This window comes from Capricornis sumatraensis, chromosome 3, assembly GCF_032405125.1.
Source record: "Capricornis sumatraensis isolate serow.1 chromosome 3, serow.2, whole genome shotgun sequence".
Classification (NCBI taxonomy): Eukaryota; Metazoa; Chordata; class Mammalia; order Artiodactyla; family Bovidae; genus Capricornis; species Capricornis sumatraensis.
The window spans coordinates 39,717,511-39,745,046 of NC_091071.1; the positions used below are offsets into that span (position 1 = coordinate 39,717,511).

At 44.4% G+C, this 27,536-nt stretch overlaps 3 protein-coding genes and 1 non-coding gene across 4 annotated transcripts; all 4 read right to left on the bottom strand.

Moving 5' to 3' along the window:
• Positions 1-5,698: 5,698 nt before the first annotated feature.
• LOC138075744 (olfactory receptor 1F1-like) lies at positions 5,699-6,643 on the bottom strand. Its single transcript, XM_068967717.1, has one exon. The coding sequence runs from the start codon at positions 6,641-6,643 to the stop codon at positions 5,699-5,701; it is 945 nt and encodes a 314-aa protein (XP_068823818.1).
• A 7,254-nt stretch (positions 6,644-13,897) lies between these two features.
• Positions 13,898-14,013, bottom strand: LOC138077350 (U5 spliceosomal RNA). Its single transcript, XR_011144787.1, has one exon. It is a non-coding gene; the product is annotated as a U5 spliceosomal RNA (small nuclear RNA).
• Positions 14,014-18,766: 4,753 nt separating this feature from the next.
• Positions 18,767-19,702, bottom strand: LOC138076192 (olfactory receptor 1F1-like). Its single transcript, XM_068968409.1, has one exon. It carries the CDS (start codon positions 19,604-19,606, stop codon positions 18,767-18,769), a length of 840 nt encoding a protein of 279 aa, XP_068824510.1. The 5' UTR covers positions 19,607-19,702.
• A 5,577-nt stretch (positions 19,703-25,279) lies between these two features.
• On the bottom strand, positions 25,280-26,236 carry LOC138075742 (olfactory receptor 1F1-like). Its single transcript, XM_068967716.1, has one exon. The coding sequence runs from the start codon at positions 26,234-26,236 to the stop codon at positions 25,280-25,282; it is 957 nt and encodes a 318-aa protein (XP_068823817.1).
• Between the last annotated feature and the right edge of the window lie 1,300 nt (positions 26,237-27,536).

The following is a 27,536-nucleotide window of genomic DNA, read 5'->3' on the forward strand; positions in this document are numbered from 1 at the left end:
TTAAAAGACGCTTGCTCCTTGGAAGCAAAGTTATGACCAACCTAGATAGCTTATTAAAAAGCAGAGACATTACTTTGCCAACAAAGGTCCATCTAGTCAGGGCTATGGTTTTTCCAGTGGTCATGTATGGATGTGACAGTTAGACTGTGAAGAAAGCTAATCGCCAAAGAATTGATGCTTTTGAACTGTGGTGTTGGAGAAGACTCTTGAGAGTTCAAGGGACTGCAAGGAGACCCAACCAGTCCATCCTAAAGGAGATCAGTCCTGGGTGTTCATTGGAAGGACTGATGCTGAGGCTGAAACTCCAATACTTTGGCCACCTCATGCAAAGAGTTGACTCATTGGGAAAGACCCTGATGCTGGGAGGGATTGGGGGCAGCAGAAGAAGGGGACAACAGAGGATGAGATGGCTGGATGGCATCACCCATTCGATGGACATGAGTTTGAGTAAACTCTGGGAGTTGGTGATGGACAGGGAGGCCTGGCGTGCTGCAGTCCATGGGGTCGCAAAGATTCGGACACGACTGAGTGACTGAACTGAACTGAATGTATTGTTGGGTCTGTAGCACATAGAAATGTATCATCTGCGTAGCAATCTAGTTGCCGATAACAGCAAAGAAGCTGGGTGGGAGTAAAGCTTTATGGGACTAAGGAAATGACAGCAGACAGTAAGGTAATAATTACAAGACTGTATTGTTTAGTTTGTAACATTGATACAATATGTAAATGGATAATACATAATAATGCTTAAAATGGGGAGAGCATAAAACCATATAGAAGAAGCATTTCTGTATATAACAGGAATTAAGCTAGTATGAATTTGATGCTGATGATCAGTTAATCCTAGAGCAACCGCTAAAAAAAACCAAAAAATATAGTAAAAATTACTGGTGTTAAAATGCTACATTAGAAAATACAGAATAAATGCAAAAGAGCAGGAAAGACAAAAAAGGCACAAGATACAGAAAACAGAAAGTTAAATGGTAGATATCAGTATTACAAGTGAGTGGGGGGACTTCGCTGGCAGTCAAGTGGTTAAAACTCTGTGCTTCCAATGCAGGTGGCACGGGTTCGATCCCTAGTCAGGAAACTAAGATGCCACGTGCTTCCCAGTACAGCCATAAAAAAAAGTGAGTGGGTTAAAAATTCAACCAAAAGTCAGACATCATTAAACTGGATTAAAAAACGATCAAAGTATATGTTGTCTACTGGGTACACACTTTGGATTCAAAGACACATTGAATTGAAAGAAGGATGCAAAGAGATGTCATGCAAACAGAAACCACAGAAGACCTGAATGGTTACAATAATATTAGACAAAATATTAGACAAAATGTTACTCTAGATAAAAGGGATACCTTATAACATGCATAGCACGGGCGGCGGCTGTGACTGGGGCACACGGCGCGGCTGAGAGGAGCTACCCCACATCCGAGGTCAGGGGCAGCAGCCGAGAGTGCCAGGCTGCGATGGCGCAGGAATGGCCGAGAGGAGCTACCCCACGTCTGAGGCCAGGGGCAGCGGCTGGGAGGAGCAACCCCACGTCCAAGGAGCAGTGGCTGCACGGGCGCGGGAGGGCCTAGAGGAGCTATTCCACGTTTAAGGTCAGGAGGGGCGGCAGTGAGGAGATACCCCTCATCCAAGGTAAGGAGCAGTGGCTGCACTTTGCTGGAGCAGTCGTGAAGAGATACCCCATGTCCAAGGTAAGAGAAACCCAAGTGGGATGGTAGGTGTTGCAAGAGGTCATCAGAGGGCAGACGCACTGAAACCATAATCCCAGAAAACTAGTCAATCTAATCACACTAGCACCACAGCCTTGTCTAACTCAGTGAAATTAAGCCATGCCCGTGGGGCCACCCGAGATGGGCAGGTGATGGTGGAGAGGCCTGACAAGAATGTGGTCCACTGGAGAAGGGAATGGCAAACCACTTCAGTATTCTTGCCTTGAGAACCCCATGAACAGTATGAAAAGGCAAAATGATAGGATACCGAAAGAGGAACTCCCCAGGTCATTAGGTGCCCAATATGCTACTGGAGATCAGTGGAGAAATAACTCCAGAAAGAATGAAGGGATGGAGCCAAAGCAAAAACAATACCCAGTTGTGGATGTGACTGGTGATAGAAACAAGGTCCGATGCTGCAAAGAGCAATATTGCGTAGGAACCTGGAATGTCAGGTCCATAAATCAAGGCAAATTGAAAGTGGTCAAACAGGATGGCAAGAGTGAACGTCGACATTCTAGGAATCAGCGAACTAAAATGGACTGGAATGGGTGAATTTAACTCAGATGACCATTAAATCTACTACTGAGGGCAGGAATCCCTTAGAAGAAATGGAGTAGCCATCATGGTCAACAAAAGAGTCCGAAATGCAGTAGTTGGATGCAATCTCAAAAACGACAGAATGATCTCTATTCGATTCCAAGGCAAACCATTCAATATCACAGTTATCCAAGTCTATGCCCCAACCAGTAATGCTGAAGAAGCTGAAGTTGAATGGTTCTATGAAGACCTACAAGACCTTTTAGAACTAACACCCAAAAAAGATGTCCTTTTCCTTATAGGAGACTGAAATGCAAAAGTAGAAAGTCACGAAACACCTGGAGTAATGAGCAAATTTGGCCTTGGAATACGGAATGAAGCAGGGCAAAGACTAATAGAGTTTTGCCAAGAAATGCACTGGTCATAGCAAACACCCTGTCCCAACAACACAAGAGAAGATGCTACACATGGACATCACCAGATGGCAACACCAAAATCAGATTGATTATATTCTTTGCAGCCAAAGGTGGAGAAGCTCTATACAGTCAACAAAAACAAGACTGGGAGCTGACTGTGGCTTAGATCATGAACTCCTTATTACCAAATTCAGACTTAAATTGAAGAAAGGAGGGAAAACCACTAGACCATTCAGGTATGACCTCAATCAAATCCCTTACGATTATACAGTGGAAGTGAGAAATAGATTTAAGAGACTAGATCTGATAGATAGAGTGCCTGATGAACTATGGACTGAGGTTCGTGACATTGTACAGGAGACAGGGATCAAGACCATTCCCGTGAAAAAGAAATGCAAAAAAGCAAAATGGCTGTCTGGGGAGGCCTTACAAATAGCTGTGAAAAGAAGAGAAGCAAAAAGCAAAGGAGAAAAGGAAAGATACAAGCATCTGAATGCAGAGTTCCAAAGAATAGCAAGGAGAGATAAGAAAGCCTTCCTCAGTGATCAGTACAAAGAAACAGAGGAAAACAACAGAATGGGAAAGACTAGAGATCTCTTCAGGAAAATTAGAGATACCAAGGGAACATTTCATGCAAAGATGGGCTCGATAAAGGACAGAAATGGTCTGGACCTAACAGAAGCAGAAGATATTAAGAAGAGGTGGCAAGAATACACAGAAGAACTGTACAAAAAGGATCTTCAAGACCAAGATAACCGCAATGGTGTGATCACTCACCTAGAGCCAGACATCCTGGAATGTGAAGTCAAGTGGGCCTTAGAAAGCATCACTTAGAAAGCTAGTGGAAGTGATGGAATTCCAGTTGAGCCATTTCAAATCCTGAAAGATGCTGCTGTGAAAGTGCTGCACTTAATATGCCAGCAAATCTGGAAAACTCAGCAGTGGCCACAGGACTGGAAAAGGTCCATTTTCATTCCAATCCCAAAGAAAGGCAATGCCAAAGAATGCTCAAACTACCGCACATTTGCACTCATCTCACACGCTAGTAAAATAATGCTCAAAATTCTCCAAGCCAGGCTTCAGCCTATGTGAACCATGAACTTTGAGATGTTCAAGCTGGTTTTAGAAAAGGCAGAGGAACCAGAGATCAAATTGCCAACATCCTCTGGATCATGGGAAAAGCAAGAGAGTTCCAGAAAAACATCTATTTCTGCTTTATTGACTATGCCAAAGCCTTTGACTGTGTGGGTCACAATAAGCTGTGGAAAATTCTGAAAGAGATGGGAATACCAGACCCCTTACCTGCCTCTTGAGAAACCTATATGCAGGTCAGGAAGCAACAGTTAGAACTGGACATGGAACAACAGACTGGTTGCAAATAGGAAAAGGAGCACAGCAAGGCTGTATATTGTCACCCTGCTTATTTAACTTATATGCAGAGTACATCATGAGAAACGCTGGGCTGGAAGAAACACAAGCTGGAATCAAGATTGCTGGGAGAAATATCAATAACCTCAGATATGCAGATGACACCATTCTTATGGCATAAAGTGAAGAGGAACTCAAAAGCCTCTTGATGAAAGTGAAAGTGGAGAGTGAAAAAGTTGGCCTAAAGCTCAACATTCAGAAAACGAAGATCATGGCATCCGGTCCCATCACTTCATGGGAAATAGATGGGGAAACAGTAGAATCAGTGTCAGACCTTATTTTGGGGGCTCCAAAATCACTGCAGATGGTGACTGCCGCCATGAAATTAAAAGACGCTTACTCCTTGGAAAAAAAGTATGACCAACCTAGATAGCATGTTGAAAATCAGAGACATTACTTTGCCAACAAAGGACTGTCTAGTCAAGGCTATGGTTTTTCCAGTGGTCATGTATGGATGTGAGAGTTGGACTATAAAGCAAGCTGAGTACCAAAGAATTGATGCTTTTGAACTGTGGTGTTGGAGAAGACTCTTGAGAGTCCCTTGGACTGCAAGGAGATCCAACCAGTCCATTCTGAAGGAGATCAGCCCTGGGATTTCTTTGGAAGGAATGATGCTAAAGCTGAAACTCCAGCACTTTGGCCACCTCATGCGAAGAGCTGACTCATTGGAAAAGACTCTGATGCTGGGAGGGATTGGGGGCAGGAGGAGAAGGGGACGACCGAGGATGAGATGGCTGGATGGCATCACGGACTCGATGGACGTGAGTCTGAGTGAACTCTGGGAGTTGGTGATGGACAGGGAGGCCTGGCGTGCTGGGATTCATGGGGTCGCAAAGAGTCAGACACGACTAAGTGACTGAACTGAACTGAACTATAACAATAAAAGGATAAAACAAGATTATATAAAACATATAAATATGCCTGTAGCTAATAGAGCACAAAAATATATGGAGCAAAGGTTGGGGATTTCTTTCAGACTTTGGAAGAACAGGTATTGTCCCTCTTGTTACAAATACTTATTGGATATATAGACTAAAAATGGAAAACGCTACCATTTATCCCTTTAGACAAAAATACCAACACACAATTACAAAGAATAATAAAAAATCATTGTTATAAACAGAAATCGCCTTGGATTCAAATTCTGTGCTTTTTCATAAAAGATATCATCTTAGCCCTCTCTGAAATTAAGGGGAAGTGCCCTATTTTTTGTCTTTGTCCCTCATCCTTCTCAGTGATGTTTTAACCAGTTTCATCTATTTATCAATGTTTTGTTTTCTGCAGTCATTTTCACAATATAAAGTTGTACTTTTAAATAGTAAAACTTCCTTTATGTTTTAATTCAGTAGCAGGGTGACTAGTGAGTTTATTTTGCTAGAGCAACTTGATGAAAATACAAAAGGGAAGGAAAATAAAGTTGTGGAGACTATTCAGAAATTTAGAAAGACTGTTATAATATGTAAGTGAAAGATCAGGATATAGGTTTCCAGTATCAAGATTAAAAGACAAATTTTAAGTTTTACATGATGGAAAAAATAAAAATATAATTTTCTTAGAAATTAGTTCCCTCTGTGATTTTCTTAGCCCATTTCATTACTGAGCAGAAAAAAATTTCATAGCAATCACTTTTCCAAGAGCCCCTTTTATGTCCTGGTTTCTCAGGCTGTAGATGAAGGGGTTCAGCATGGGGGTCACCACAGAGAACATCACAGCAGCTGCTACATCTGTCTCAGCTGCGTGGGAGGACAAAGGGTTGAAATACAGAAATATGATGGTGCCGTAGAAGAGGGAAACCACAGCCAGGTGGGAGCCACAGGTGGAGAAGGCTTTCCATCTCCCCTTTGTGGATGGGATCCTCAGGACAGCACAGGTGATAAGGACATATGAAGCCAGGATGCAAACGAACGGGGTGATCATGATCAGGGCAGCCTCAGTCAGTATCATCACCTCATTGAGGTGTGTGTCAGAGCAGGAGAGCTTGAGGAGGGGGGTCACATCACAGAAGAAGTGGGGGATGGCATTGTCTGCACAGAAGGAGAGTCGAGCCATCAGCAGGGTGTGCAAGAGCATATCCAGACTGGCAGTGACCCACGATCCAGTGACCAGCAGGGCACAGAGCTGGGGGGTCATCTTTGCTGAATAGTGTAAGGGGTGGCATACAGCCACAAAGCGGTCATAGGCCATCACAGCCAGGAGGAAATTGTCCATGTCCACGAACATGAAAACAAAATACATCTGCGTGAGACACCCAGAGAAAGAGATGGTCTGGCTCCCGAGTACGTGGTTGGCCAGCACCTTGGGGACAGTGGTGGAGGAGAAGCAGGTGTCCACCAAGGACAGGTTGCAGAGGAAGAAGTACATGGGGACGTGCAGGCGGGAGTCCACGCTGATGGCTAGGAGGATGAGCAGGTTTCCCAGGACCGTGGCCAGGTACATGGTGAGGAAGAGCAGGAAGAGGAGCTGCTGCTGCTGCAGGGGCTGCCTGGAGAGCCCCAGGAGGAGGAACTCAGAGACTCTTGACTGGTTGGCCTCTCCCATGGGGCTGGACTAAGATGCAGAGATGAGAAGCAGAGATCAGAGACCTAGAAGCTAATGGTTTGGGTGCAATAATCAAAGTTCCAGGGTGAAGGCAATGGCACCCCACTCCAATACTCTTGCCTGGAAAATCCCATGGATGGAGGAGCCTTGTAGGCTGCAGTCCATGGGGTCGCAAAGAGTTGGACACGACTGAGCGACTTCACTTTCATTTTTCACTTTCATGCATTGGGAGAAGGAAATGGCAACCCACTCCAGTGTTCTTGCCTGGAAAATCCCAGGGATGGGGGAGCCTCGTGGGCTACCATCTATGGGGTCACACAGAGTCAGACAAGGCTGAAGTGACTTAGCAGCAGCAGCAACCATAGTTATGCTAATAAACCCTCCTTTAGAGTTGCTCAAGGGCTTCCCAGGTGGCAGTAGTGATAAACAACCCACCTGTCAGTGTGGGAGACAGAAGAGAAGCAGGTTCAATCCCTGGGTTGGGAAGATCCCCTGAAGGAGGGCATGGTAACCCACTCCAGTATTATTGCCTGGAGAACCCTATGGACAGAGGAGCCTGGTGGGCTACAGTCCATGGGGTCACAAAGAGTAGGACACGACTGAAGTGACTCCATGCATGCAGAATTGCTCAGTCAGAATCTGCCCCTACTCCCCACACCCTCAACTTCCAACTCCCAGTCCTAGATGCTGCTGCTCCCATTGGATTCATTTTTTAAATTATATCAAATATAAAAATAATGCACAGCCCTCCCCTGCCTCTATGCGTGTCTCTATTAAGGTTCCCAGTCTTTCTCCTACTTAGTAGTTCGTAGAGAGAAGAGAAACAGTTGGTATTGGGTTTATCTCAAGCTCCAGCTGAGGACAGCTACTACTCCCTGGATCTGAAAGATTTAATGAAGGAGGTCCTTCCAAAAACTTCACCCATTAATAAAGAAATATTTAGACTTCCCTGATGGTCCATTGGCTAAAATTCTGAGCTCCCACTGCAGGGGGTGTGGGTTCAACTCCTGGTCAGGGGACTAAGATCCCACATGCTATACAGCACAACCCAAAAAAAAAAAAAGAAAGAAATATTGACTGTTACCATCTCACCTGGAGAAGCTTGTGCTGTTGCCATCAAGTGTACTTCACCTTTGAGGAACTGGCCAGCGCTCCTCTTTATTACAAGGTTTGGAAAGGCTTAGAAGGATAGGTAGGTCCTGAGCAGGTGAGGGGCAGAGTGTTCATGACCTCAGCTTTCTGTGCAGGGAGGATGTTTTTTGGAGGAGGGGAAGGTTGGCCAGAAATGGTTTCTTACAGTAGCCTCCATGGCCACTGGGACCAGATTCCCTGAGAGCCTTATTAGAGACAAGCAGAAAATAATTGTCCCACCTGTTTCCTGGTCCCTATGAGCCCAACAATGAAAACAAAGTATATGATCTAACTTCAGGGTCAGAACTTGGAGATAAAGCAGTCTGAGTGGAGAGGAGTCCCAGAGAAAATCCTCTGAAATCTCCAATTTCATCACCTTGCTGATCTGGGCTTATGCTTACATATTTGACAATTCAGCTATTAAAAGGTCTTCTTCTTAGCTCAGAAAGTGGGGTTATTGCAGTGTTATCTGAGTGAGCCTCTTCTTTATCTAATATCTGGTCATTTACTGTGTAGAGCTAGTGATGTATTTGCAGATAGGGAAGCTGGGGTGGGGGAGAGTTGTGCTTCTTCCTGTAAAGCATCTGATGTAAAGGATCAGCCTGGAGGGAGATGTAGCAGACAGCACAGCACCTCACGACTGAGAAACCCCAGGCTCCCAGAGCAGACTTCTGTGGGGATGTCTTCCCAGCACGAAGTGGATCACCCTTTTCTGGGGATGGTCATCAATCCATACTCACAGGAGTGTGGGCTCCAGCAGCCCAATTTAGAATCCACCATCTCCTCCCAGTGAGGATTTGTGATGGATTTGGGAACTTTGCACTGATGCTGAGGACCTGTGGGTTATTCCCAGTATGACTTGATCTGGATGGGGAAATCCAGAAGCTTGCAACTGTCTCTTGTCTGCCTCGTAGGTGGAGAAGCAACAATCTATGCAGAAAATTAAAAAAAAAAAAGCACAGAAACAGCAATGAGCTGGAGAGAATACTAGTGGCCACCCTGTTCAGAGTTCAAATCCTTTCCTTTTTTTTTTAATATTTATTTGTTTAAATATTTCTTTATGTGTTCTCAGTCGTGTCCAACTCTTTGTGACCCCATGGACTGTAGGTCGCCAGGCTCCTCTGTCCATGGGATTCTACAAGCAATAATACTACAGCAGGTTGCCATTCCCTATTCCAGGGAATTCCCTGGTGGCTCAGATGATAAAGAATCTGCCTCCAATGAGGGAGACCTGGGTTTGATCCCTGGGTTGGGAAGATCCCCTGGAAGAGGGCATGGCAACCCACTGCAGTATTCTTTCCTGGAGAATCCCCATGGCAGAGGAGCCTGGCAGCCTACAGTCAATGGGGTCGCAAAGAGTCAGACAAGACTGAGCGACTAAGCACAGCACATTCCAAGGGATCTTCCTGACCAAGGGGTCAAACCCACATCCCCTGCATTGACAGGCAAGTTCTTTACCAGTAGTGCTACCCGAGAAGCCCCTAATATCTGTTTATGTGGCTGTGCCCAGTCTTAGTTGCAGCATGTGGATTCTCAGTTGCATGTGGGATCTAGTTCCCTGACCCGAGCCCCCTGCTTTTGAAGTCTTAGCCACTGGACTACCAGGGAAGTCCCTCAAGTCCTTTTCTGATGGTTGAGTACTGTGGCCTCACTCACAGTTTTTAGGTGAAAATAATAGTCTTGCCAATTAAGCAGAAAAAGTTTTCTTGAAACTGATAATTCTTACTTTAAAAACATGGTGCAACTGGAGAAGTAGGCTCAGGAGGTCCCATGGCAGCTAGAGTGGCCCAGATCATCCACAGCACAGGCTGGATTGGCAGGTTTATCCCAGCATAAACCTCACAGCTCATGACTCCGACACAGCTAGCACTGGGCACAGTTGCCACCAGAAGCGCTGTTGCCCAGCAATCCCTTTTTGCTGCAATAGCTGCCACTGCTGGGAAAATCTCCTTGCTCCCTTTTTTTGTGTCAAGGCTGACTCAGGATATCTAATGGGTCCACACATGCCCACTGCTTAGCTCCTAGAGGGGCTGGGATAGAAGTGATTCAGTTTTCTGTGACACAGGAAGAAGTAGGCTTTTCTTTCCCACCAGAATGACAAGGTAGGTATTTTTACCTAAGCTTTGGAAGGAGTCACAGAAGTTGGGAAGCCAAAGAAGATAAACTCCCATTGGAATCCATCCTCCCAGCTGCATATTAACACACACTCCTCTCACCTACTTACCCTTCAATAGAGAAATTCTCTGGTCTAACATAATACAAGTATCCTTCTCACCACAGAAGAACATGAGTTACTGTATCCAGGAGCCAAACTAAGATCTTCCCTTCTCCAATCATGATCCCATTATGACTTTCTATAACTTCTGAATCAAACTTGAAAGCTAAGCAATAACTACATACCCTACGTACATGTAAAACAGAAGGAGGGAGACAAAAGAAGAAAGCTAACTAGCTCAAGAGATAAATATAAACATAACAGAAAGAGGGAAACATGACTGAATTATGTAATATTCATTTCCATAGGTAGCCATGAATGATTAATTGATATCAATAATTTCCTTTATCCACAATCTTTTTAAATTTTTTTATTTATTTTTATTTTTTTGGCTGGGCTGGGTCTTCGTTGCTGCAAGTGGGGACTACTCTCTAGTTGCAGTGCATGGGCTTCCTGTTGCAGTGTCTTCTCTTGTTATGGAGCACAGGTTCTGAAGTGTGGGCTGCAGTAGTCATGGCAAACCAGCTTAGTCGTCCCGTGGCAAGCGGAGTCTTCCCAGACCAGGGATTGAGCTCGTGCCTCTTGCATTGGCAGGGGTATTCTTAACCAGTGACCCATCTGGGAAGTCTCCCTTATCCACAATCGAATTCATGTTCCATTTTCCTTTAGCCAGCATCTCAGCTACTCAAAGTTTTAAAAAAAATCTGAATAGTAACCTAAATTCTCATGTCTGAGAGATCTGACCTTCTTATGATCTTGCCCATATAAGACTCTCCTAGTCTTTGATTAACTCCCATCACAGGACATGGCAATTCCAGAATCTCTCAGGGAGATCTTTCCACCCGTAATCCTCTCTGCTACCACTGTGCAGCAGAAAAACTACTCTCTATAGACTGTCAAACTCATAACAATATTAGAATCTCCTTTTGTTCAGTTTATCCAGTAGCAAAAGGATCCCAAATTGGCCAGCAGGAAGTCTCTTCAGACCCCAGTACTGCTGGGGTAAAAAGCAAAATGTTACAAATACACCATGAGGTATTACAAAAAGAGGTGCCTACTTCTACTTCTTGTTTCCTTGCCCCATAAATTGCTACCTGGGAAAACGTTCAGCATATATTGTCCCCTGGTATGAAACTTATACTGTATTCTATAAAATAGCATCCTAATCTTACAGGGTAACACTGCTATGTGCATGTGTGCTCAGTCGTGTCCGACTCTTTACATCGCCATGGGCTGCAGCCTGCCTGGCTCCTCTGTCCATAGAATTTTCCAGGCAAGAATACTGGAGTGGGTTGCCATTTCCTCTTCCAAGGGATCTTCCCAACCCAGAAACTGAACCCACGTCTCCTGCATTGGCAGGCAGATTCTTTACCACTTAGCCACCTGGTAACCTCAACTGGGGTCAAAACTGAGTCTTTAAAAGACCATTTCTCTACTCCTAAGGTCAACTGTTTCTGGTAATAGTGTGGAAGTAAACACCAAAGAATCCCATGGACACTGGCCTTATCCTTCGTGTAAGTTATCTGTTGTCAAGTAACAAGTTATATCAAAACTTTGCAACTTAAAACAATAAACATTTATATCACACAGTTCCTATAGGTCATGAATCCAGTCATGAATGGTTTAGTGGAATGGTTCAGGATCAGGGCCCCTCATGAGACTGAAGTTATCTGCAGGTGCTCAGTCATCTGAAAGCTCAACCATGGTGGAGGATGAGTGTCCAAGATGGCCTGCTCACACACTGCTATTGGGAGGAAACCTCAGTTCCTCGTGTGGAGTTCTCCAGGGAGCTAACTTGATATATCCTTGCAACAGAGGAGCTCATTTCCCCCTGAGCAAGTGATTCAAGACAGCAGCATAGAAGCCACAGTATCTTTAATACTGAGCTCTAGAAGTCACACAGCATAATTTCCGTAATACCCTATAACTCACACAGTGCTGCAGACCGAAGGTCCCAGCAAAATTTGTACGTTGAAATCCTAATCCTCAGGTGATGAAGCCTATGGAAGGTGATTAGCTCATGAGGGCAGAGCCTTCCCCAACGGGATCAGTACCCTTCTAAGAGTCCTGAGACAGCTCCCTTGTCCCTTCCACCATATGCAGTAGAACTGCCATCTATGATCCAGGAAGTGTGTTCTCACCACACAACAACTGTGCCAGCATCTCGATTTTACACTTTCTAGCCTCCAGAACTGTGAAAAATAAATTTCTTTTAAAAGAAATGTATTGGTTGCACCAGATCTTAACTGAATTATGTGGGGTCGGTTGAGGCATTTGAACTTAGTTGCAGCATGTGGGATCTAGTTCCCCGACCAGAGATCAAACCAGGGCACCCTGCATTGAGAGCTTGTGGAGTCTTAGGAACACCAGGGAAGGCCCCCAAATAAATTTCTGTTATGTACAAGCTACCCAGTCCATGATAATTTTGTTACAGAAGCCCCAATACATTAAGACATAAATCAGCCCAATTCACTGTGTCAAGAAATTACACAAGACTAGGATCGCCCAGGACTATCCTGACAACTGGCTACCACATTCCTTTTACTATAAAATGAGTTCCTTGGTTAGAAACGATGTTGGTGGGATGCCAAGTTGATGAATAGATTCATTCATCCCTAACACATATGCTATCAGTCTTTTAACCGTTGATTAAGCACGTCCTCGTGTACATCAGTTTCCCTTTCCTGAGTGCTTCTGCACATTCCCAAATAACCATGCTCACCGTAAATTTGTCTATTTATATCACCCCTCAACATCACTTTCCTTATGTCATCTTGATTAAGTAGTAGGTGATGCCTGGGATGTCATAAAGATCCTGAGGCTGACTTACCAGGCTCAAACCTTAACATCTCCTTTAGATCTGCAGTAGAGGCCACCAACTGCTGAAGCAATTATATACATCAACACTGCCTCCTAGACTAGAAATCTCAGGAAGCCGAAGGCAGAGATTCTCAAAAATTAACGTGCACAGAAATCATCTAGAATGTTTTTAACGTGAAGGTTCTGACTCAGCAAGTCTGGGATGGAGCCTGAGCTTAGGCATTCCTAACAATCCCCCAGGCAGTGACGCCAGGTCCTCTGATCACACTGGGAGGTAGCAAGCCCTCAGCAATGGAGTAAAAGGAGCCCTTACCCTGAATAGGGTACACTGGTTTTTGCGGTGCTGGCTTCCCAGTCCACCTCGCCTTTTGAAAGGACATCCAGATTGGAACTCAGACGTTGACTTCCTAGAGTTTCGGGCTCTTCTGGAAGTAGGAGACAGGAATCCTGAACACCTCGGGACCCATCCTAACCGGGAACGCCAGAGAGATGGAACAGACACCTAAAGGACCGGGCCTAGGTGACGTGTGGAAGGCTCATGGGATCCGCCACTTGCCCAGATTTAGCAGGCACCAACCCCAAAGGGCCTCTTTACAGCATTTTGGGGTCAAGGCAGAACCATTTACTACCTCGCTGAACCTCCGCTCCACACCGGAGGTCCCAGCCCGCGGTACTTCCGGTGAAAGAATCGGTCGCTCTTTCCCAAGACGCCAGCGCAGAGCTGAGACTCCGCCTCCCGCCTTTCTAATTGGCAGGAGCACGTGGGTGCGGAGAGGCAAGGGGCGGAGCAAGGCAAGCCGGTCCACGCCGCCTCTGACTGGCCCAGTCGAGGGCCTGTTCAGTGCTTCCGGGAAGGGGTCCTGCCGTGTCCGCGCCTCCTGCGTTGCGCATGCGCCTGAGGGGCGAGCATAGGGACGTCCTGTAAAGGGCGGCAGACTCCTTACGCCAAGGTGGGGTGGGGTGGGGTGGGGTGGGGGTGGGGTGGGGCGCTGGAGATGCAAAACTCCCGGGACCCCCGAAAGTTTAACGTACAAAGTAAAGCGTATTTTAGTGCAGTGGGGTTTTGTTGTTTTGTTTTGTTTTGTTTTAGCCTTGCAAGTGCAGGGCCTCAGAAAGTTGGATAAAAACTCAGAATTGCTTTTCTCCACAGAAATCTTTAATAAAAGGCGAAAGAGTTATATGTTCTGAAAAGAAACCAGAGTATTACAGTGTTTTTTCAAAGAAAAATCAATGCAAAAATAAATCTTGGAACAAAATATCAAAGTTTAAAGACAAGATCAGTAAATAATTTAGGGCTTCCGTTGATCAAGAGAAAATATCTAAGACGGCAATTGTTTCTTGAAGCCAAGATAGGAAAAGAACTAGATTTTGAAAATATTACTGATGTTTGATTCCACTGAACTTAGTGTCAAATATACACACCAACCAGACATTAGTTAAAGTGGTGAAGCTGACTCTGTTCAGTAGTTACGGTGGTTTCCCCCTTATCCTTGGGGGGTATGAACCAAGACCCCCAGTGAATACCTGAAACTATGGACCTACTGAACCATATATATAGTGTTTTTTCTTGTAGTAACATAATTCTGATACAGTTTAATTTATAAAATAGGCACAATAAGATATTAACAATAAAAATTAATAAAATATAAATTATAATGATATACTGTAATAAATGGAGAAGGAAATGGCAACCCACTCCAATATTCTTGCCTGAAAAATTCCATTGACAGAGGAACTTGGCAGGCTATAGTCCACCGGGTACCAAAGAGTCCAACATGACTGAGCAACTAAGCACACACACTGTAATAAAATTATGTGAATATTGTCTCTCTCAAAATATCATATACAAATGAAATGCCATTCCATCTTAACTAAGCACTCATTACACACAGTAATGTAACTCATTTCACAGATGATGCTGTGAAAGTGCTGCACTCAATACGCCAGCAAATTTGGAAAACTCAGCAGTGGCCACAGGACTGGAAAAGGTCAGTTTTCATTCCAATTCCAAAGAAAGGAAATGGCAAAGAATGCTCAAAACCGCACAATTGCACTCATCTCACATGCTAGTAAAATAATGCTCAAAATTCTCCAAGCCAGGCTTCAGCAATACGTGAACCGTGAACTCCCTGATGTTCAAGCTGGTTTTAGAAAAGGCAGAGGAACCAGAGATCAAATTGCCAACATCCGCTGGATCATGGGAAAAGCAAGAGAGTTCCAGAAAAACATCTATTTCTGCTTTATTGACTATGCCAAAGCCTTTGACTGTGTGGATCACAATAAACTGGAAAATTCTGAATGAGATGGGAATACCAGACCACCTAACCTGCCTCTTGAGAAATCTGTATGCAGGTCAAGAAGCAACAGTTAGAACTGGACATGGAACAACAGACTGGTTCCAAATAGGAAAAGGAGTACATCAAAGCTGTATATTGTCACCCTGCTTATTTAACTTCTATGCAGAGTAATCATGAGAAATGCTGGACTGGAAGAAACACAAGCTGGAATCAGGATTGCTGGGAGAAATATCAATAACCTCAGATATGCAGATGACACCACCCTTATGGCAGAAAGTGAAGAGGAGCTAAAAAGCCTCTTGATGAAAGTGAAAGAGGAGAGCGAAAAAGTTGGCTTAAAGCTCAACATTCAGAAAACGAAGATCATGGCATCCGGTCCCATCACTTCATGGGAAATAGATGGGGAAACAGTGGAAACAGTATCAGACTTTATTTTTGGGGGCTCCAAAATCACTGCAGATGGTGACTGCAGCCATGAAATTAAAAGACGCTTACTCCTTGGAAGAAAAGTCATGACCAACCTAGATACCATATTCAAAAGCAGAGACATTACTTTGCCGACTAAGGTCCGTCTAGTCAAGGCTATGGTTTTTCTTGTGGTCATGTATGGATGTGAGAGTTGGACTGTGAAGAAGGCTGAGTGCTGAAGAATTGATGCTTTTGAACTGTGGTGTTGGAGAAGACTCTTGAGAGTCCCTTGGACTGCAAGGAGATCCAACCAGTCCATTCTGAAAGAGATCAACCCTGGGATTTCTTTGGAAGGAATGATGCTAAAGCTGAAACTCCAGTACTTTGGCCACCTCATGCAAAGAGTTGACTCATTGGAAAAGACTCTGATGCTGGGAGGGATTGGGAGCAGGAGGAGAAGGGGACAACCAAGGATGAGATGGCTGGATGGCATCACGGACTCGATGGACGTGAGTCTGAGTGAGCTCCGGGAGATGGTCATGGACAGGGAGGCCTGGCATGCTGCGATTCATGGGGTCGCAGAGTCGGACATGACTGATCGACTGAACTGAACTGAACACACAGTGGCTGTAATTTTTGCACTTTGGAGTGCAACAGCAAAACTTGCACAAATTTCATCAGTTCAGTTCAGTCGCTCAGTCATGTCCGACTCTTTGCGACCCCATGAATCACAGCACACCAGGCCTCCCTGTCCATCACCCACTCCCGGTGTTCACTCAGACTCACGTCCATCGAGTCGGTGATGCCATCCAGCCATCTCATCCTCTGTTGTCCCCTTCTCCTCCTGCCCTTAATCCCTCCCAGCATCAGAGTCTTTTCCAATGAGTAAACTCTTCGCATGAGGTGGCCAGAGTACTGGAGTTTCAGCTTTAGCATCAGTCCTTCCAAATTTCTTACTTCTTCACAATTTCAAAAAAGATTGTTACGGTAGATCTTAGCAATCTCAGCATATTTTTTTCATCCTTTCCTTATCATGTTGAAAACTTCCACCTTTTTACTTAAAAGAAGCACTTTATGGCTTCTCTTTGGCAAATCTGAATTTCCAGAATCACTACTCTTGTTCTTTGAGGCTGTTAATAAGTGAAATAAGGGGTGACTTGAACACAAGCACTGCAATACCACGACAGTTGACCTGAAAAGCCAGAGAACTGCTAAGTGATTAATGGTCAGGATGTGCTGGATGAACAGATAATTCATGTCCTGGGCTGGACAGAACAGAGGTGGCATTAAATTCCATCAGGCTACTTGTAATCGTGTGAAACTGATAACTTATGAAGTGTTTATTTCTGGAATTTTTCATTTAATATTTTTCAAACCACAGTTGACCATGAGTAACTAAAACTGCAGAAAGTGAAACTGTGAATAACGGGGCGGGGGTGGGGGGTGGAGGTGGGGACTAGTGTACTGACAGCAAGGGAAGAAGCTTGAGCACAGTTTCTGCAGAGGTCATTGGGCCTTTTGAAGGGAGATGAGGGAGTTGAGAGGGGATGGTGGGGGCTCGAGGAGAGAAGTGAAAAATTACAGAAAGCAGGACAAGAGGGTTAATTTTTGTGAAAATGTTTTGGAAAAAATTAACCATTAAAAACTACATTAAAACATGTATATAGGCTTCCATAACACTTGAAAGGTGGTGGAGATATGAGCCAAACCCATCAACTCCTTCAGGAAACTTTCTCGTCTACCTCTCCAGTGACTTCCCTATACTGATTCAGTCATATAATCATTTTTTCAGGCAAATAATAATTCTAGAGCAACCATTACATGCCAATTGAAAAAAAAATTTAAAACTTGGTCCTTGCACTCGTGGAAATACAGTCTAACTGAAGTAGGGAATATGAAAAGGAAAAAACAAAATAATTACTTCGAGGAAATTGATTTAAGCTACTTACGCACTCTTCATGAAACATGCTACACTTTACATGAACCAGACCCAGTGCCCAATGCTGAGTGTACAAATGAAATGCCATCCATCTTAACTAAGCACTCATTACACACAATGGCTGCAATTTTTGCACTTTGGAGTGCAACAGCAAAACTTGCATAAATTTCTTACTTCTTCACAATTTCAAAAAAGATGACCCAATCCTTATTGCCAGAATGGAAGACCCAAGAAGAATGCAAATAACTGCAGAAGACGGTTATACAGGAAAAGGCAAGCAATTCTGTGGGGATACCATATTAGATTCCAAGGGCTGCCATAACAAAGTGCCACAAAATAGATGGCTTTAAACAGAAATTTATCTCACAGCCCTGGTGGCTAGAAGTCCAAAATCCAAGTGTTGGCAAGGTTGATTCCTTCTGGACATTCTGAGGGAGAATTCATTCTACTGTCTGTGGCTGCAGCAACCCAGGGGATTCTTAGGTTGCTTATTGCCAGCAATCCAGATGGTGCTTGTAAATGCATCACTCCAGTCACTCAGCTGATTGCCAACTGAGAAAGTACATTGGGGTTCCCTGGTGGTCTAATGGTTAAGAATACACGTTCAAGCAAGGGACAATGGTTCGATTGCTGGTCCAGAAAGATCCCACATGCTGCGGAGCAACAAAGCTCATGTGCCATACCTACTGAGCCAGGACACCTAGAGCCTCTGCTCTGCAGCAAAAGAAGCCACTGCAATGAGAAGTCCATGTGCCACAACAAAGAGCAGCCCCTGCTCCCCACAACTAGAGCAAGCCCAGCTGCAGCAAGGAAGACCCACCACAGCCAAAAACCAAACAAAACTTTTTTTAAAAGTGCATTAGAACCCCTAGGGAAAGTTTAGGGGGGAAATTACTAATGCCCAAGTCCCAGCACAAAGATACTAATTTAATTGGTCAAGGTTTAGTCCAGCATTAGTATATATACTTTCAAAGCTCCACGGCTGATAATATCATACATCCGAGATTGAAAACCAATAGTGGTTTCTGAGAACATTTCCAGAAGGGAAATGCAAAAATATTTGTTATGTGTAACTTTTTAAAGTGATCACTTAGAAATGAAAACTTGACCTTTTTGCAAAGTAATTTAAAATACAGTAACTAGAAATAAATGCAATTACCTGTTCAAAGGGTTGTACTTAAGTCCCAGGTCATTGATAAGTATCTGCTGAGAGTATTTCTTTATTCTGAGTTCTTTGTAGACACTGACAGCTACATTTCAGTGAATTGGCAAAGATTTACATAACTTCCAATGAAAGATCTATGGTACCATCATCAAGAAGAGCATGTTTTCCTGCCAATCACTTTTTGCAAGGCCCCTTTCAAGTCCCTGTTCCTCAGGCTGTAGATGAAAGGATTCAGCATGGGGGTCACCACCGTGTACATCACAGTAGCTACAGTGTCCTTCTCAGAAGAATGTGAGGATGAAGGGTTGAAATACACAGCAATGATGGTGCCGTAGAAGAGGGAAACCACAGCCAGGTGGGAGCCACAGGTGGAGAAGGCTTTCCATCTCCCCTTTGTGGATGGGATCCTCAGGACAGCACAGGTGATAAGGACATATGAAGCCAGGATGCAAACGAACGGGGTGATCATGATCAGGGCAGCCTCAGTCAGTATCATCACCTCATTGAGGTGTGTGTCAGAGCAGGAGAGTTTGAGGAGGGGGGTCACATCACAGAAGAAGTGGGGGATGGCATTGTCTGCACAGAAGGAGAGTCGAGCCATCAGCAGGGTGTGCAACAGAGCATTCAAGCTGGCAGTGACCCACGATCCAGTGACCAGCAGGGCACAGAGCTGGGGGGTCATCTTTGCTGAATAGTGTAAGGGGTGGCATACAGCCACAAAGCGGTCATAGGCCATCACAGCCAGGAGGAAATTGTCCATGTCCACGAACATGAAAACAAAGTACATCTGTGTGAGACACCCAGAGAAAGAGATGGTCTGGCTCCCGAGTACGTGGTTGGCCAGCACCTTGGGGACAGTGGTGGAGGAGAAGCAGGTGTCCACCAAGGACAGGCTGCAGAGGAAGAAGTACATGGGGACGTGCAGGCGGGAGTCCACGCTGATGGCTAGGAGGATGAGCAGGTTTCCCAGGACCGTGGCCAGGTACATGGTGAGGAAGAGCAGGAAGAGGAGCTGCTGCTGCTGGGGCTGCCTGGAGAGCCCCAGGAGGAGGAACTCAGAGACACTCGACTGGTTTGCCCCTCTCTTAAGCTGAATCTGGGTGAATAGACAACAGTGAAATCAGAAACCCAGACAAGGAAGGTAAATAGCTGCGAAATCAGGCTCCAGGCAGGATCACATTTGCAAATCAGTTTATAGATTTGCTACTCCCGTTGTGCCCACCCCACCTATGCTACTGATCTCCAACACTCAATTCTGATGTTTTCCCTATTGGACTCACTGATTCTTATGTTATTAGAATCCCATAGACAGAGGAGCCTGAAGGGCTAGTCTATGGAGTCGCAGAGTCGGACACGACTGAGCGCCTAAAACTTTAGCGTCGCCCTCGTGTGGCCTCTTTGGGGAATGACAGTCTCTGCTGACTGGTCTGGAGGAGACGTGAATAGAACAACCAACCAGCTGCTTGTTTAGTCGCTAACCGGTGTCCAGCTCTTTGCGACCCCATGGACTATCGCTCGCCAGGTTCCTCAATCCATGGAATTCTCTAGGCAAGAATACTTAAGTGGGTTGCCATTTCCTCCTCCAGGGGATCTTCCCTGAACCAGGGATCCAACCTGCATTGGCAGGCATTGCCAGGCAGATTCTTTACCACTGGGGCACCAGAGAAGTCGATGAACAGTCAACTGATGGTGTTATCTTGAAAATACCATTGCTTCCTCCCCTGTACTTTATTGAGGATTTATTGAGGCATAACTGACGAAATTTTTATGTTAAAAATCTGAAAAACGGGCAAGCTTCTACACAGCATGACTCTGACTATATAGTCTCTGCTTAAATATTCCAGTTCTTCCCCTACCCACCTAACTCATACATGGGTCTTAAAGAAACAAGAGGAACGGTTGATCATTACTGGGTTCATCTTGAGTGACACCTGATGAACTCATGACCTCCTGCTATTAACTTCCTGTATCTGGAAGACATAGCAGAGGAGGTTCCTTTAAAGATTTCCTGTCTTAATAGATATCAGTGTCTTCACTGCTGTATTCTTACCTGGGGGAGGTTGGTGCTTATTGCCATCAAGCATTCTTCATGTCTGGATAAGTGGTCATTAGTGCTTTTATCCATTTTGAGGACCAGAATGTCTTGGAAACACAGACAGGTACTGAGTGAGGAGCAGGGGTTCATGGTCCTAGCCCCCTGTGCAGGAAAAATATTTGGGGCAATCACAGAGCAGGTGTTTGCAAGAACTTCACAGCCATTGGGACCAAACTCCCTAAGAGCCTCATTAGAGAGAAGAACAAAGATTTAATAACTGAATCTCTCCATCTACGGGCACAGGCCCAGATCAGCCAGGTCCTGGGTTTGAAGTCCCAGGGAATTTTGTTTGGGATTTATCTCCATAGTACTGGCTTCATTTCTAATATCTTCAAGTTTTGACCCAAGAGTGACATGTAAACCTTAGACAATATTTTTTGGCATCATTGTTTGGTACAAAGAGGCCAAAAAGTAGGCAAGACAATTATTTATGTAGTGGCATTGTGTCTTAATACCTTACTTTATTTAAAAAATAATTTTATATATTTATTAACTTTGGGCTCTGCTTGGTCTCCCTTGCTATGTGGGCTTTTTTCCGGTCCCAGCAAGTGAGCGCCACTCTCTAGTTGTGGTGCACAGCTTCTCATTGTGGCGGCTTCTCTCCTTGCAGAGCATGGGCTCTAGAGCAGAGGCTCAGTAGTCGCGGTGCACAGGCTTAGCTGCTCCACAGCATGTGGGATCTTCCCAGACCAGGGATCAACCTGTGTCTCCTTCATTGGCAGGCAGATTCTTTACCACTAAACCACCAGGGAAGCCCCATACCTTACTTTAAAAATACTTTTTTTTGCCAAAAAAGTGCTAACCACTATCTGAGTCTTCAGAGAGCCAGAATCTTTTGCAGTAGTAACATCAAAGATTACTGATTATATGTCACTATAAAACTATCATAATAATGAAAAAGTTTCACATATCGCAAGAATTACCAAAATAGGACAGAGACACAAAGTGAGGAAATGTTTCTGGGGAGATGGCACCAAGAGACTTGTTTGACACAGAGTTGCCACCAACTTTCAATTTGCTAAAAAAAAAAAAAGTGCAGTGACTACGTAGCACAATAGAATGAGGCATGCCTGTGTTAATGCCAGCAGGAGCAGGAGCCAGAGTACCTGCCTTTACACCAGTTCCTAAGCCCTGATTCTCACAGAATGATGTGAATAAGGACAAGTAGCACCTGCATATGCAATGGATGTGTTACAGGAGAGGATTCCTCAAGCTTAAGAAATCAGATCTTGTCATTGGAAATAAGCCTGGCTGAACTTTGCCCCAGAAGAATACATTTATTACACTGGATGGTGAAAAATCTGCCCTTTGCTCTGGAAAGACACACCGTTTCCATCTTCCAGTGCTGTTCATTATAGAAACATCCTTCAAGAAATGATCTAGAACAAAAGAAGCAAATGTCTCTGGTCACAAAATGTGCAGAAAAGCAATAAACACACGGAGAACTGTGTCTTACAAAGCATGTATTAATTTTATACTCGTGGGTTTTTAAAAAATAAATATGTTAATTTTTGACTGAACTGGGTCTTCGTTGCTGCACGGGGACTTTCTCTAGCTGTGGAGAGCGGGAGCTACTCCCTAGTTGCGAGGGCTTCTCATTGCCATGGCTTCTCTTGTTTCAGAGTCTGGGCTCCAGATTGCAGGCATCAGTGGTTGTGGCAACAGGCTTAGTTGCCCTGCAGAAGGTGTGGAATCTTCCTGGACCAGGGATGGAACCCATGTCCCCTGCATTGGCAGGTGGATTTTTAACCGCTGCTCTACCAGGGAAGTCTGTTTCCTTTATTTTTAACAGTGAATGGGAGATGGAAACAGTTATCATTGACTATTCTTTCTATGTATAGAATTATATTCTAATTTTCTCTAGTGTACTAGAAGCTTAAAAAAAAAGATACTGACACAGGGAAAGAACCCTTCATCAAGTCAACTATTTTAGAAAGTCTGAGAGAATGAATCAACACAAGCTGAAAGGAAGTAGAGATGTGATTTTAATATTAACTAAAGCCTGCTTTAAGATGAAAAAAGGATTAAAGAGGATAAAGATCTTTCAGTTACTAACAGATACAATCTATGATGAATGTATAACATTCATGAAGCTCCATGCCCTCCATAACCCAGCATCAAATCAAAAGGTAAAATCTGTTAATATACAGAGAGAAAGTAGTTGAAATGTTTATTACTTTACAGATCAATCAACATCCAAATATTACAGAGAAAATAGTTAAAATGTTCATCACTTTTCAAATCAATCAATATCCAAATATTATCATCTTCATATACGCTTATGTGAATCCTGTTTCACAGATACAGCTATGGTGTAGAAGAAACCTGATTGAAGTCCATTCCACATCAAAAAAGACCCCAAGGATCCAGCAGGAATCTCAAAGGTAGAGGGTAGATCTGAGCTGGGTGTTCACGGGCAGGGCTGCTTTGATACAGTGGAGCTGGGAGCCCCCATGCATGGGGCTGCCATGGAGCAGAGTCAGAATTTTATGGAGGATAAAATAAACTTGACCACCAATAGCTGTGACCCGAGGCCAGAGGTGGACCCCCAAAGGGACGTGAGCCATGAGCATCAATGCCGCAGCAAAACAGGCCTCCAGGAGATCAAACAAGATCAAGGTTCAGTAGCTACACTGGGTTCTAGCAGCTCACACAATCATGGCCTTGGGTGGAGAGAGAACTTCCAATTCTCTCTCCACCTGGCAGCAGAAAGCAAGACTGACTGACGCCTTTGAGTGAATTTCTGAGATGCTCTGACACCAAGAGAAAGGTATTTGACTTCCTGACAGTTTTATCAGGTGGAGTGGGACAGAAATAATGAAGAAATAAAGGAACGATGACCTTAATTTTCACTCCAAGCTGGGGCAATAGGTATGTAGGCTAACTGTGACACTACCACAAAGCTTTCTACACCAGGAAGTGTACAGCTGTGTTATTTATAGCACATAGACACTTTAAGTTGTCCAGAGTCAAGGAATGAATAAATTGCATCCATGAGTGGATAAAATATTATATGGCCATTAAAATCAAATTTCTAAGACTTTTACTGAGATGGGAAGAAGGAGGTGGAAAATGAGAACACAAATGGAAAAAGTGCAGCCAACTTTTCTAAAGCTATATTTATGTGTAATACTGAAGTTATCTTGGAGCAGCAAATTTACAAGTTATTCTGATCTTCTTTTTAGTGATTTTTTTTTATGTTACATAGTATGTAGGTATTACCTGTCAAGTAACAAAAGTGATTTTTAAATGGGGCAAATTTTAAACTCCTTCTCAAGAAAGAATGTTCAAATTAACAGTTAAGGCAAGGATTTCTTTGGTGATCTAGGGGTAAAGAACTTGCCTTCCAATGTGGGAGATGCGGGTTCCATCCCTGGTTGGGGAACTAAGATGGTATATGTCTCTGGGTAACACAGCCCCTTCACTGCAACGAAGACCCAGCACAGCCAAAATAGATAAAAGTTAAGGCGACATTCATTCATCCTTTTTTTTTTTTTCTTTCAGCTGGATCTGAGTATTGCCTTTGGTTTAAGAGCAGTGCCAGACACTAGGGAATAAAGTGAATAGCATGTGAATTTGGGTATGGACTGTCTTATAATATGTGGGAAATCCTTGGGGATGGGAAGAATAAACCAAAGAAAAAAGCAGAGCTCGAGAATCAGAAGGGCTCGTGGAGGACGAAGTGGCATTTGACTTGCTTTGAAGGTGTGGCAGAGGGTTGCTAGCCAGGGAGGAAAGCAGGGGGCGTGGGTCCCGGCAGAAGGAAGAGCAAATGTTGATTTGGATTCCTGGTATCGAAAATTGCCCGGATGACCCCGCCCCCTAAGATCAGACAGCCAATCAGGATGCTCACAGGGGGTTTCCGCACTCTGCGCCGCTTCGCCTCTCCAAGCTCTGAACCGAAAGTCTACCTGAGCCTGAGTCTCACCTGAAATATTACTATCGATTTTAGTCTTCATATTTCACTCGGTTGTTTCTTTATCTGCGTCTCATAACTACTCTTGTGAGCGTTTTTGTGACCAAATCTTTATGACTCACTGTGACAGGGAGCACATAAGATGATGGAGACCAGGGATTCGTCATCTTGACTGCACAGTAGAATCGCGAGCTTTCTAAAATCCCAGTGTTGGGGCCCCACTTCCAGAGATTCTGATCTATTTGGTCTGTGCTTGGGACCTGGACATCAGTGGGTGGGCCGTAACTTCCAGGTGACTTTAAAATTCAAAAATATGTGGAACGTGTATCTTTCTAAACATACCACTTAAAAAGAAAAAAATTGGATGTGGTTGTAAAATAATTCAAAAGTTAGTCATTTAAAAAAAAGGGTCTCTTTACTTGGTAGATGCAGCAGGGTTTTAGGTGAATTAGGTCCACAAATAAATAATGATTGTCTTCTACATGCTCCTCAGTTCAGTTCAGTCGCTCAGTCCTGTCCGACTCTTTGCAACCCCATGAATTGCAGTACCAGGCCTCCCGTCCATCAATGTTTCCTTTCAGACTGCCCTTGGCAAAACGGCTCAACTGATACTTAGTTGCTAAGAAAATAAATCTGCATGGGGAGGAGGCTCAGTTTTTATTCTTTCCTGAGACAGAAAACATTTTCCGGTCAACCACTTTTCCAAAAGACCTTTTCAAGTCCCTGTTCCTCAGGCTGTAGATGAAAGGATTCAGCATGGGGGTCACCACCGTGTACATCACAGTAGCTACAGTGTCCTTCTCAGAAGAATGTGAGGATGAAGGGTTGAAATACACAGCAATGATGGTGCCGTAGAAGAGGGAAACCACAGCCAGGTGGGAGCCACAGGTGGAGAAGGCTTTCCATCTCCCCTTTGTGGATGGGATCCTCAGGACAGCACAGGTGATAAGGACATATGAAGCCAGGATGCAAACGAACGGGGTGATCATGATCAGGGCAGCCTCAATCAGTATCATCACCTCATTGAGGTGTGTGTCAGAGCAGGAGAGCTTGAGGAGGGGGGTCACATCACAGAAGAAGTGGGGGATGGCATTGTCTGCACAGAAGGAGAGTCGAGCCATCAGCAGGGTGTGCAACAGAGCATTCAAGCTGGCAGTGACCCACGATCCAGTGACCAGCAGGGCACAGAGCTGGGGAGTCATCTTTGCTGAATAGTGTAAGGGGTGGCATACAGCCACAAAGCGGTCATAGGCCATCACAGCCAGGAGGAAATTGTCCATGTCCACGAACATGAAAACAAAGTACATCTGTGTGAGACACCCAGAGAAAGAGATGGTCTGGCTCCCGAGTACGTGGTTGGCCAGCACCTTGGGGACAGTGGTGGAGGAGAAGCAGGTGTCCACCAAGGACAGGCTGCAGAGGAAGAAGTACATGGGGACGTGCAGGCGGGAGTCCACGCTGATGGCTAGGAGGATGAGCAGGTTTCCCAGGACCGTGGCCAGGTACATGGGGAGGAAGAGCAGGAAGAGGAGCTGCTGCTGCTGGGGCTGCCTGGAGAGCCCCAGGAGGAGGAACTCAGAGACTCTTGACTGGTTCGCCTCTCCCATGGGGCTGGGAGCCTAGACCCCAAAGCAGACAGCAGCAGGAAAAATTCAAAAGCCTGGAAAATGATGGTCAAAATGGGGCAATTAAGAAGAATGCAAGGAGAAAGGCCATGGTATTAACACCTTGCTGAGGCATTAGCACTTTTCTCCGGGTATGTTTTGTGCCTCTTGTATTAGCAAAATGAGGGCTGTTTCCTTATGCTTGTGCTGTGCCTCTAGAAGGACCCCGAGAAAATGTGACAGTGGTTTTGTCCATAATTTTTGTGTATGTTTAAACTTTCTACCATAATCATGTATTTTTAATGTAAGTATCAGAAACACTGCAGATACAGGAATATTAATAGAGACTTTATTATTTATGATGAGTACTGGATAACACAAGTGTAAATGGTTGACATAGAGACTGACATACAGTAAGCATATACCCTGAAACAGAGTACTGATGTCATTGATATTAATATCATTAGTGATGTTGCCTTAGAGAATATTTTTTAGTTCCCTTACTCTAATCTGTAGCTGTTACACATTCCTAGCACACCTGCTCTGCGGATGATATAATGATCAATCAAAAACTGCTCCCAATGATAGTATCACTGCTACTCCTTCCTGGGCTCGATTTTCTGGAGCAATTTACAGAGCTCTGAGCCAGCCTTTTTGGCTATGTGTGCTGAGCTCCCGAACTCAAATTCCTAAAATTAAAATGGAAACAACCCAGAGGACTGGCAGAAACTCAGTCCATTTGTTTTCCTCACAGTTCAGGGTCTCATAAACAGACAAAATATATTGGCTATGCCTGAGCAGGAACTGCAGATGAGCTCAGAACTGTTTCTACAAAGCCGCTAAAAGGAAGATGTAATGAGGAGTGCCCCCTTAAGGCTTTACACCATAGGGATGTAAATAAATAAATTTACATAAATAAATAAATGATTGATGAAGTCCCACCCATCTGACTCTTACCTGGGAAGAATGGTAGTCTTCACGGTCCCCAGAATTCCCATGTTTGCTTCTCTTTTCTAGACCTGGTGAGAGATTTTTTTTCTGAAGGAGAGGGACTCATCTTTTGGTTTTTAGGCTGAGTCTGCATGAACAAGGGGATGGGGATGCACAGTCACAGCCGTTTGTGCAAGAAGGATGTTTGGGTATCACACGGCCAGCTCTTTACAGGAGACTAGATGGCCACTAGGGCCATATGCCCTGAGGGCCTCAGAGACGAGCAGATAGTCACTGTCTCCTCTCCTCTGTGGGCTTTTTTTGGATCCAACACTGATAATAAAGACCTGTCATCAGAATTATATAATTGCTG